Source organism: Glycine max, chromosome 7 (assembly GCF_000004515.6).
Source record: "Glycine max cultivar Williams 82 chromosome 7, Glycine_max_v4.0, whole genome shotgun sequence".
In the NCBI taxonomy this organism is placed as follows: Eukaryota; Viridiplantae; Streptophyta; class Magnoliopsida; order Fabales; family Fabaceae; genus Glycine; species Glycine max.
In genome coordinates this window covers 17,764,270-17,776,708 of record NC_038243.2, presented here as the reverse complement: position 1 = coordinate 17,776,708, position 12,439 = coordinate 17,764,270, and the positions used below count along the sequence as shown (strand labels likewise).

At 34.7% G+C, this 12,439-nt stretch overlaps 2 protein-coding genes across 6 annotated transcripts; both read left to right on the top strand.

Moving 5' to 3' along the window:
• The first annotated feature begins 806 nt into the window (after positions 1–806).
• Positions 807–4,250, top strand: LOC100818286 (E3 ubiquitin-protein ligase AIRP2). Of its 2 annotated transcripts, XM_006583586.4 has the most exons (6): positions 807–973; positions 1,126–1,227; positions 2,304–2,448; positions 2,812–2,878; positions 3,014–3,248; positions 3,964–4,250. In XM_006583586.4, the coding sequence occupies exons 2-6, from the start codon at positions 1,163–1,165 to the stop codon at positions 4,169–4,171; spliced, it is 720 nt and encodes a 239-aa protein (XP_006583649.1). In that variant the 5' UTR covers positions 807–973; positions 1,126–1,162; the 3' UTR covers positions 4,172–4,250. The 2 variants fall into 2 exon arrangements, with proteins under 2 accessions (XP_006583649.1, XP_003530279.1); XM_003530231.5 differs by having other exon boundaries at positions 807–1,227.
• Positions 4,251–8,418: 4,168 nt separating this feature from the next.
• On the top strand, positions 8,419–11,698 carry LOC100499932 (uncharacterized). Of its 4 annotated transcripts, none has more exons than XM_041016830.1 (5): positions 8,419–8,589; positions 9,566–9,798; positions 9,891–9,963; positions 10,376–10,541; positions 11,411–11,698. In XM_041016830.1, exons 2-5 carry the CDS (start codon positions 9,642–9,644, stop codon positions 11,516–11,518), a joined length of 504 nt encoding a protein of 167 aa, XP_040872764.1. In that variant the 5' UTR covers positions 8,419–8,589; positions 9,566–9,641; the 3' UTR covers positions 11,519–11,698. The 4 variants fall into 4 exon arrangements, with proteins under 4 accessions (XP_040872764.1, XP_025984839.1, XP_014632804.1 ...); XM_026129054.2 differs by having other exon boundaries at positions 8,420–8,589; positions 9,606–9,798; XM_014777318.3 differs by having other exon boundaries at positions 8,421–8,589; positions 9,566–9,807.
• The last annotated feature ends 741 nt before the right edge of the window (positions 11,699–12,439 follow it).

Sequence of the window (12,439 nt, the reverse complement as noted above, 5' to 3'; positions counted from 1 at the left end):
ATTATGGTAATTAAATAAAAATAAAAATACATGTAAATTGTTATAAAAAATGACTGAATATAGAATTTCTTAAAATACACAAATTGTTATAAAATTCTTAGTACCTACAAATTTTATGAATGGAGTATTGAGAAATCAAGAGAATTTGTCATCTACAAAGCGAAGTGTGCAAGAGAGCTTAAAAAGCAATTAAGAATTTCTCGTGGAAACGTTTATCACGGGGAAGCGAGCAAAATGAATCTCGAGGAAAGGAGGAAAAACAAATTCATGGCGTGGGGAATGGATTCTCTTAGGTGTAATTTTTACTTGGATCCTCTCGTCTAAGAAAATCTTCACCCTTAAAATCTTAGATCTTTTATTTTTTAGGGATTCATATAATCTTTAGAAATGATTTCACTTATAGATCATACATGATAACTTAGAGATAAAAATTAATAGATAAATATATCTGATAGATAATTGTGCAATTTTGTAAATAATTAATAGATAAGAGATAAAAAATTCAAATATCTTTATCATTAATTTACAGTGTATTGTTTGTAAAAGTTGTTGTAGTTTTTACAAATGATTTGAGTCATGGATATAATTTTTTTTATAGATAACGCTAGAAATAAAAGTTAATAAATAATTGTAACTGGTGGATAATTGTCTAACTTGTTAGATAATTAATCAAGAGATAAACAAATTTAAATATATTCAAATATTAATACATTAAAGATAATAGGAAGAGGATATTTCTCGAGGGAGAATCGGAACCATGACGATGACCTGAGATACATCTACTACTTATGGTCATGTAAAGTATACTATAGTGTACAAAATTACAAATACAAAACAAACGAGTTACGTGTAGCTCAAGCGAAAACCCAGCAAATTAAACTGCCCAACGCCTTTTTCACTTTCCCCATTCTCTCTCCACTGAAACTGCTCACTTTTTTCTGGTTAATTTGGTACGAGGAAGGGGTAAAACGAGGTACTTGTTGTTGGGTTTTACATAGTATTAATTTCCTATAGAACTAGGATTGGGAAGAAGTGTCACGGGATTTGTTTGTGGGTTTTTGTTTATCATGTAACTTTTGTTGTTGTGACTTGTGAGAGTTTGTGAATGGGGTTTGGTCTGAATAGGAGGACAAAGAGAAGAGAAGAACAAGGAGAAGGAAAGATGCGCAAGTCTTTCAAGGATTCACTCAAAGCTCTTGAAGCTGATATCCAGTTTGCCAACACACTGTAAATTAATCTAATTCTTCCTTCTTCTTTTTTTCTCTTTCCATTCTCAACCAAACAAGTTTTTCTTCTTCTTTTTTTTTTTTTCCTTTTTTTCTTTTGGGTTATGATTGTGTTGGATTATCGTTACGTCACTTTAAGTGCTACCCTTTTCCAAAGTATCTGCCCTTTTGGATAAAAGATGCTAAATTTAAGGTCTTTTTGGATGCTAAATTGTGGGTTGTAACTTATAATGGCTGCAATCTTGTATGGAGCTATTTAGATGTAAACTCTATTTTCTTTTTCATTATAGTTTGGTTCTGTTCATCCTTACATCTTCCAATGTCATGGTTTTGTTCTTCTTTTTATAATAATTTCCTCCTATTGTTAAGCTGGTGTAAATTGAAGACCAGTGAATGGTACGCTTGAGGCGGAGAAGAAAAAATAGGAAATTAATTAAGTTTTTTTATTGAACCTCTTTTTAAAATAAAGTTTTTATTTTGAAGGTTATTGAGCAATTGGCAGTTCAATTCTTTTGGTGTTTTCTTGTAGCGTGGCAGGGATACATCATTTTGTGGCAATGTTCCCCTCCTCTTTTTGTAAAGAGGAGCGCAATCATGTCACAACTAAAATCTGTTCCTTTTTTAATTTCTTTTTTGTATAATGATGGTGCTTTTTGTGCCTAGTTGAAATACTATTCAAAATTTTCACTTTATATTGGCAAATAAAATTTTCAATTTTTGAATGGGGTCTTTTAAAAGCATAGCAGATTACTGGGCTACAAAACAATGAGACATGCTTGAACTTGCCTGTGTCACTCCTAGCTTCCAATTTTATTTGCATTTTAATGCTCTGAGATGATCCAACCTTCAATTTTTTTTGTTTGAACACTTAATGCAGTGTAGACTTCTACTACTAGCACAACAAAATGAGATAAAGAAGCTTTTATGTGCCCACTTTAAATGCTTATCTACATGACTGCCCATTTCTTTCACTGCTTCATTCATTATTGAAATTTTCTCAACCAAAAAGTTGAAAGGAAAAATAAAATCATTTCGAAGTTTTAACCTATTGTTTGTGCTAAATATGGTTTGAATCAGAGCTTCTGAGTATCCAAGTGGTGGTGCCTGCTTCCAATTGAGATTGTCCTACAGCCCAGCTGCTCAATTCTTCCTTTTCCTGGTTCAGTGGACTGATTGTCACCTTGCTGGAGCTTTAGGATTCATCAGAATTCTTATATACAAGGTGTTTTCCAGCTTCTTCAGTTGGTCTATTAATATATCTATTTTTTCCCTTTAAGCATACCCTTTTAAAGCATACTTTCCATTATCAAATATGATAATGCAAAATGTAACCATAACCAATGTTACTATTTTGTTATGCTAGTGAATAATACATAGACAAAATAGACTATGCAATGATGACTGTGTAAAGTAGTTTTATATTGTCATCTAATTAGAAACCATAATGTATGTTGGGCATGTTGACTTTTACAAAATTACCTTAAAAGTCATACCAACAGTAATTTCTAATTGGTTAATATTGTGAAAGTTTTTACCTTCACAGTGCATATTCCTCAAACTCTAGTACATATTGGGTTTGTCACAGGCATATGAAGATGGGAAGACAACCATGTCCATTTATGAAAGAAAAGCCAGTCTAAGGGAGTTCTATGGTAAGTGAATAGCCATATTGAAATAATGCCATGATGCATTCATATGATAAGCTTTATTATCTTTACCTGACTTCTTTTGGAAAAGTGCTTCACAATCCAAATGTGATTACTTTTACACTCTGACTATCATAACAGGCGTGGTGTTTCCCTCTTTATTGCAACTTCACAGAGGAATCACCGATGTTGATGACAGGAAACAAAAACATCTATGTGCTACTAAGTATAAGCTTAAAGATTTGACAAGCAAAGGAAACCTTTCTGAAATTGACATGGAGAGGGAATTAGAGTGTGGTATTTGCTTGGAGATAAATAGCAAGGTTGTATTGCCCAACTGCAATCATTCAATGTGTATGAAATGCTATGAAGACTGGTGAGTGAATTGAGACAACATTTTAGTACAGAATAATTTTAAAGATTAAGGGTTGTGCTTGTTTTACATAGATTACACTTTCCGTGGCATGTTGAACATGAATCCTTGTCTCACATTAGATTCATGTTTGACATATTTTAATGTCAATACAAAAAGGCTCTAAATGGTAATAAGGCTAAAAACAAATGAATGAAGCATACTAGTTATCAACATTCATAATGTAATGATTATGACAGATGCCAAAGAAATCTTGAGTTTTGGTCTTGAGGAATAGAAGCAAACCTATATTTACTAAGGCCTAGAATAGAACTGAATATTGAAAAAGAATCTGCTGCTTGCCTGCATGGTTGATGTGGGTCATACTCATATTGCAATCCAATGAGTTGGCAAATTATTGTTGTATTTGTGGTTCGGTCTAAAGCAAACTTGAAATCTGGAGGCCTTGTCTAATCTAATGTTGCTCATTTTCTTACAGTATTTCTCACTGGTATATTATTCCAGATCATATAGCATTCTGTAGTCAAATAATTGCATTCATCCTCATGAAACTTTTTCAATGGACCAGAAATATCATGACACTAAATTTTGTTTTCTTATGTGAAATGTGATTGGTTTCTGGCAAACTCTGTATCAGCAAGTAAATCTACTATATACGTTATTGTATGATACCTTTTTTCACTTCTAACAAGGATTCTTGTTTTTTCTATTGGTTTAGGCATGCAAGATCTCAGTCTTGTCCTTTCTGTCGAGACAGTCTCAAAAGAGTGAACACTGATGATCTTTGGATCTACATTAGCAGCAGTGAGATTAATGACTTGGCTTCAATCAACAAGGAGAATTTCAAAAGATTATTTATGTACATAGAAAGTTTGCCTCTCACAGCCAGACCCTATATGCACCATGCCATATATCATCACCACTAGTGATTGCCAATTAGTAGAAGCTCATTCAAACTTATAACATTAATTATTTTATTTTTATGATTCTCAGTTTCTGCAGGAATTTATCCATTTGTAAATACAAGTTACCTTTTCATCACAGTCCATATTATATTCTCATTTCATTGGAATTAATTGAAGTGTTCACCACTTTTATTGCTTTGCATTCTTGGTTTTTGATTTATGGACAATATTCATCTAGGCCTAACCTAACACACCAAAAGACAATCAAGGAGCTATATCATTTTCTGACTTCTGAGGACGGGTAGAAACAAATCTTTGACCCAATCTTCGGTTATGTCCTCTTCAACTGAATTCCGAGATACTGCTGTAGTGGTTCTCCCTTCTGTTCTGACATGGCAAAGGCTGCTGGTTAAGACAATCTTTGTCGCTAGTTCTTAGCACAGGTTCTTATGTGCAAGAATTGTTCTTGATAGTATGTCACTAGTTCTTAGCATGGGTTCTTAATATTGAGATTTCAAAAAATTTATAACTTATTATCTATAGACATGCATTTCATCATAACTTTAATCAAGAAACTATAATTATATATATTTTTTCTTGAAAATTCATTTCCTCATTTTAAAATTGTCAAATTTTAGTTTTTATTTACCGTGTTTCCTTCTTACTAAGGCTCTTTTATTTGAAAATTATGAAAAAGGAATTTTGAGAATATGCAAAATGTAGTTTATATTTTAGAGTTTTTGTATAAAGTTATTTTTATATGGTTATAGTTATAAAGAAGCTAGTTCATGACAGGAGGATTCGCTTTGGTACATGGAATATAGGCACACTTACTGGAAAATCTATGGAAATAGTGGATGTTATGGTGAGGAGGAAGATCAATTTTATGTGCCTACAAGAAACTAAGTGGACAGGTGAAAAAGCGAAAGAATTAGACAACTCGGGATTTAAGCTGTGGTATACGGGAAAAATCAGATCAAGAAATGGGGTAGGGATTATTGTGGACAAGGAGTGGAAGAAGGATGCCGTAGATGTAAGAAGAGTAGGAGATCGTATCATAGCCTTAAAATTGGTAGTGGGACAGGACACCTTTAATGTTATTAGTGGGTACGCACCTCAGGTTGGGTTAGCAGAACACTTTAAGGTAAAATTTTGGGAGGATCTAGAAGGGGTACTTCAGGATATACCCCAAGGAGAGAAAGTTTTCCTAGGAGGGGATCTCAATGGACATGTAGGTAGCGTGGATAGAGGTTTTGAGGGGGTGCATGGGGGTTTTGGCCTAGGGGAGATGAATGGGGAGGGTAAATCCATCTTGGAGTTTTCGGAGGCTTTGGATCTTTCTATAGCCAATACATGGTTTAAGAAAAGAGAGGAACATCTTATCACTTACAAAAGTGGAGGGACATGTTCTCAGATAGATTTCTTCCTTATCAGGAAGTCTGATAGGAAGTATTGCTTGAACTGTAAAGTTATCCCGGGAGAGAGCTTGACTACCCAACATAGAATTTTGGTTATGGATGTAAGAATTAGAGATAGGGCAAAGAGAAGAAGTCCTATGGTAGCACCAAGGATCAAATGGTGGCACTTGAAGGGTGAGAAACAAGGAATCTTCCAACAAAAGATATGGGAGGGATGGTGTGGACAATCACAAGGAAGTGCAAATGATATGTGGAACAAGACGTCCCAAGAGATTATTAAAGTGGCTAAAGAGACGTTGGGTGAATCTAGAGGTTTTGGACCTAGGGGTAAAGAATCGTGGTGGTGGAATGAAAGTGTTCAGAGCAAAGTTAGAGTAAAAAAGGAGTGTTTCAAGGAGTGGTCTAGGTGTAGAAATTCTGAAACTTGGGATAAGTATAAGATAGCTAGAAATGAAATCAAAAAGGCGGTGAGTGAGGCAAGAGCCCAAGCTTTTGACGGACTATACCAAGCTCTAGGAACCAGGGACGGAGAAAGATCTATATATAGGCTTGCTAAGGGTAGAGAGAGGAAGACTAGAGATTTGGATCACGTAAAGTGTGTTAAGGATGAAAAAGGCAAAGTCTTAGTGCATGAAAAAGATATCAAGGAAAGGTGGAAGGTGTATTTCCACAACTTATTTAATGATGGATATGGATACGACTCTAGCAGTCTAGACACAAGAGAAGAGGACCGGAACTATAAGTATTATCGTCGGATTCAGAAACAGGAAGTAAAGGAAGCGTTGAAAAGAATGAGTAACGGTAAGGCGGTGGGGCCAGACAACATACCTATTGAAGTGTGGAAAACTCTTGGAGATAGAGGTCTTGAGTGGCTCACCAAACTCTTTAATGAAATTATGAGGTCAAAACGCATGCCGGAGGAATGGAGGAGAAGCACGTTAGTGTCAATCTATAAGAACAAGGGGGATATACAAAATTGTGCAAATTATAGGGGAATCAAGCTCATGAGTCATACCATGAAATTATGGGAAAGAGTGATCGAACGGAGATTAAGAAAGGAGACTCAAGTTACTGAGAATCAATTTGGTTTCATGCCGGGAAGGTCGACCATGGAAGCGATTTATTTATTACGGCGGGTGATGGAGCAATATCGCATGGACCAACAAGACTTGCACTTGATTTTTATTGACTTGGAGAAAGCGTATGATAGAGTGTCTAGAGAGATTTTGTGGAAAGCTCTAGAGAAGAAAGGGGTTAGGGTTGCATATATTCGAGCTATTCAAGATATGTATGATAGGGTATCGACTAGTGTTAGGACACAGGGTGGAGAGTCAGACGATTTTCTCATCACAATTGGTTTGCATCAAGGGTCAACCCTTAGCCCCTACCTTTTTACCTTAATTCTGGATGTCCTCACGGAACAAATCCAAGAGATAGCGCCGAGATGCATGCTATTTGCAGATGACATAGTCCTCCTTGGAGAGTCGAGGGAGGAGTTGAATGAGAGGTTGGAAACTTGGAGACGAGCTCTAGAAACACATGGCTTTCGCCTAAGCAGAAGCAAATCGGAGTATATGGAATGTAAGTTCAACAAAAGTAGGAGGGTATCTAACTCAGAGGTGAAAATAGGAGACCATATTATCCCTCAAGTCACACGGTTTAAATATCTTGGGTCTGTAATACAGGATAATGGAGAAATTGAAGGGGATGTGAATCATCGCATTCAAGCAGGATGGATGAAATGGAGAAAAGCATCGGGGGTGTTATGTGATGCAAAGGTACCGATCAAGCTAAAGGGAAAGTTTTATCGGACTGCGGTAAGACCGGCGATTTTGTACGGAACAGAATGTTGGGCGGTCAAGAGCCAACATGAGACTAAAGTAGGTGTAGCGGAGATGAGGATGTTGCGGTGGATGTGTGGTAAGACTCGATAGGATAAAATTAGAAACGGAGCTATTAGAGAGAGGGTTGGAGTAGCGCCTATTGTAGAGAAGATGGTGGAAAATAGACTTAGGTGGTTTTGGCATGTAGAGAGAAGACCGGTAGACTCTGTAGTGAGGAGAGTAGACCAGATGGAGAGAAGGCAAACAATTCGAGGCAGAGGAAGACCCAAAAAGACTATAAGAGATGTTATAAAGAAGGATCTCAAACTTAATGATTTGGATAGAAGTATGATACTTGATAGAACATTATGGCGGAAGTTGATCCATGTAGTCGACCCCACCTAGTGGGATAAGGCGTTGTTGTTGTTGTTGATGTTGTATAGTTATAAAAAAAAGCATATTTTATTTTAAAAATAGTAATAATGTCAACCTTTTTATATTACATTCAACGTAACTTTTTAAAATAATCATATTTGTTTTTGTAAAAAAGTAAACACAAAATAATAAAAGATATTTAAATTCAAAATGAAATAAATTAACTTCTAATTTCTAAATACTTTTTAAAACATTTTTTTTATAATTATAAATAAAAAACTATCTTGCATAAAATCCCAAAAAAAATAACTTTCTTTTACACATTGTTGTATTTCTTTTTTAAATGTCTACGATCTATATCTACATAAACGAGTACTAGTGAATTAGGAAAATTGCTTCAACTGAAAAAAAAAATCTTCTAAGTCCAATTCTTAAAAGGTTTAATTATATTTTTTATTTTTATTTTTTTGTATTTTGGACTAAATGTTATTCCTATTTTGTCAAAAAAAAATTGAAACTAAAAAAATGTAATTATGTTATAAGTAAAATTTGTAAGTTTCTTAAGATTAAAAATAAAATATATCAAATTAATTTATTAAAAATAAAATTTGCTAAAAATTAAAAAAATTAGGTTAAAAATTAGAATTAACCATTCTTGAAAATGTTTTGAAGAAGCTAACTGAAGGTCTGGAATTAGGTCAGCATTCTGCGGAAGAAGTTGACGACGGCAACGTTCAAGGAGATCAAGAAAACCTCTGAACACTCACAATACCATCCCGTTAATAAAAACAAGTCTCTCTCTTTCTCTCTTCTTCGTTGCCCGGTAATTAAATCTCCCTCTTCTATTCTAAGCGTACCCATGTCTTGATATCTCAAGTTTTTCACTTTGATTCTCACCCTTTTGTATGTGTGCTTGCAAGGTGTTTGATCAAATGTCTAGCTCAATCTTGTTTGTTTTCTCGCGTGTACAAAGTATAAATATCACCCACTACCACTGCCCTCTTCAATTGGAACCTTGCAATTTGGCATTTTCAGAATGCCCAGTTGATGAACATGCTCTATGTTCTTCCAACACTGCAAGGCCTCTATTTGTGCCCATTATTAGATCACATTTCACGGGGTTAACAATCATACAAACTAGTTACGTGTAGAAGCAAGGAAATGTGCACCTCTAAGCTTTAGTACTCTGGAAATTTGAGGCTTGAACAGATATAAATACACAGTAACCGCAGCTTGATCCAACTAGCTAAAACAGAAGAGCCTAGAATGTCCACATACGTCCAATAACTACCCCCCGCCCCTCATCAAAGTCTATACAATTCAAAGCTACCACGCAGAAAATATCACTTAGTCGTGTGCCATTTGCCACAGAGCATATTATTAACCATTTTGCCAACATACCCCTTCATCGTAATCTGAATCTGCTGCATAGACCCAACCGATTTAATTTGAACCAAATCACCATCAGGATGACCATATGCACATAACCCTTAATAAATCACAGTGCTTGAATGCATTCTCCTGGACATTTTATCCACTGTATAAAGGAGTACTTAAAACCTTTCACTTTTGCTGTCATCCACGTCCAAGCCTTGAACATAACAGTATCGAGAATTATATCAGAATTTACCTCAGTATTCCTGCAAACAAGTCCATTTCTATGGCTTCAGAGTAAATTGGTGGCTTGCTTCCATGCTTTTTGTGTGTAAAATTTCTTGTTAATGCTTGATATTTTTTGGAATTTGAAACTGTGCTACAATATTTGCTGGTAGTTTGTAATTTTTTAGTGTGTTTTTCAGGTGTTTGACTTTCAGTTGCCCTTTTCCTATTGTTGTGCAGACGGTTGATGTTTGATATAGAAGTGCACCTAAACACATGGGGACAAGCAGTTTTCTATGGAACTGTACTAAAAAGTTTATCTCAGCCGGGATTGTCACTGTGACTGTGACTGATCTTTTTGTGACAGTTATTCCAGTTCGAGGTGGATCTATGTCTCCCACATTTAATCCTAAAGCCGGTTCTCTGATGGGAGGTGTTTTTGGTATTTTTCTTGCTTAAGGGGTTCACAAGAAAAAATATTTTACAATTTCAGATTTTGTTGTTTGACAATTAATTATACTGCAGATGACTATGTTTTGGTTGAGAAATTTTGCCTTCATAGCTACAAGTTTTCACATGGCGATGTGGTGGTCTTTCGGTAATATTTTTGTCCATCATTTACCTTTTATTGTACTCTTTACTTTAAGAATTAAATTTTCATTTATATGCCGTATCTTCCTTTTTTATATGATGTCTGGAAGATAATTTAGCAGGTGGTTGTAGAGCCTGGTGAACTAGCATGTCTTTGGGTTAGTATTGCATCTCAGTAGAAGTTATTGGCAGTGGATGGTTCATTGTGTGAATATATACTATCTGGCTTATAAACATTAATGAACTCTTGTTATGTAACTTATATTCATTGGTTGGCTCTTGCTCACAACGATGCTTATTTTGCGATCTTGAACCATACTAATAGGATAATTTGTGTTTTATCAGAATTTATAATTGAGACCTAAGATGCTGTTTTTGGAAGTTGTAAACTTGTAATTGACATTTTGAAACTTCTGTAGCTCCCCACAAAATCGCAAGGAGACACACGTAAAGAGAATAGCTGCATTACCTGGTGAATGGTTTGGCACTCATCAGAAGAATGATGTGATTCAGATTCCATTAGGACATTGTTGGGTTGAAGGAGACAACACAGCTTCTAGCCTGGATTCAAATTCATTTGGACCAGTAAGTTGCTATTATCACCAAGTTTCTGGCATGCTTCTCTTATGATATGCAAAATGAAGCAAGAAAAGCAAGTTTCGTGTAAAGGGATGATGCTTAAAATGAGAGTTGGGTGGCAAACTTTTGACATGTTTACCATTTTAGTAGTCTGGTTGGTTCAGGATATAAAATTGAAGTTGTTTATGAGGACTTCTCCCAATCATATTTTAGTATTATATTCTGAGAAAAACCTCAAGATTTCTGCCACAAATGGGCAAAAGATAAATCACGGTTCATAATTACCTGGCAAAACTTGACTAGTTGGACTTCTATTGCTAGAAAAGGAATGAACATTTATTATCCATTTTGTTGTCTTATTTCAAACCAACAGTGACTAGAAGATTTTCTGATTAATTCAGCATCATTAGATTGCATTGCTTATTGTATTCAAGCAAAATGCTGTTTGCTGTTGTTTCACACTACCACATCAACTTACTAATTTACATTCTTCTTGTTTCAACTTGCCTAGTAGCTGTGTCTTTTGGTACATCTAGGCAAACCTTGACACTAGGCTATTAATATATCAGTCAATTACTAAACAATTTTTTAAAAATTATTTTCATGTGCAAAACTTTGGTAGTTAACTGAGCCAAATGAAGTTGTGTAATTCTTGTAGCCGACCTCACTCTGTGGGATAAGGCTTTGTTGTTTTTATTGTTTTAATTTTCATGTGCAGCATCAACTCTTTGCTAAGTTGTTAGGAATGCTACATTTGACAGAAAATATTTACTAATTCGTTGTTGTGGTCTTTGTTTACGCTGTAATGTGGGTAATGGACTGATGGCTAATAATTTTTCTTTTAATTTGGTGTAACCTGGTAAATATATTTGCAGATTCCTTTGGGCATAATTCGGGGAAGGGTTACCCATGTTGTGTGGCCTCCTCAAAGAATAGGAGCTGTCAAGAATACTCCACCACAGTTGGATCGACTACAGGAATAACGCTATATTGTCTTTTTTGTATAGTTGGATCCCAACTCTATTGTTTGGCCTCCTCAAATAATAGGTGTGAAAGAACTACTTCAGAAGTGTTATCTTCTGATATCTGACGTTGTTTCCTTGGATGGGGAAAACCATTCTTTATTTTATTTTTCTCAGTGGAAAGGATAGTTACTTACCTTAGTTACCTATTTGTTGATTGGATTGTTAGTGTAAACCCTGAATCCCTCAAATGCTGGTTACATTGTAAGCGAGCTAAACCTAAAAGGTTACATATAAGATGAATGATATATGATATCTTAAAGCAGAAAAGGTGAAAAAAACTCAGCATAACAGTGTGTAGAAGGATGCTGGTCTGAATGTGATACTAACTCTCTTTTAAGAGATGTGTCAGGATGTGGTAGTTACTACTACCACAATTCTTTTAGCACTCATTCTTACCAGCGTTAATTCTTGAGGTGCTGTAATTTGAGATGAGGATGAGACCTTTGTGAACATCGTAATTATATGATTTTATGATCAATATTTACTATTTTTTTAAAAGTACATTATACACGTGAGAATCAAAGTTTCGGATTCGACTCTTGAAAATACAAAATAAAAACATGATTAGAAGGGAACATCTTAGTAAAGATAGTCCATCAGATTTTTTTGGGGAAAAAATTAATCATATAAAAAATTGGTGGATATTTCGTATTAATATCATGTGAAAAAAAAACTTAATGAAACATTAAATAATTTTAAATTTTTTTATTAAAAAATGATAGACTTGATCTATTTAATAAATTTTTTATCCATAGGAATTGAATTCAATATCAAAAGATTTACAACATTTAGATATCTTATTTAACTAAGTGAGTTATACTTATTTCATAAGAATATATACGTAAACTCTTTTTCTTTTTGTATAATCTTTTTAAATCT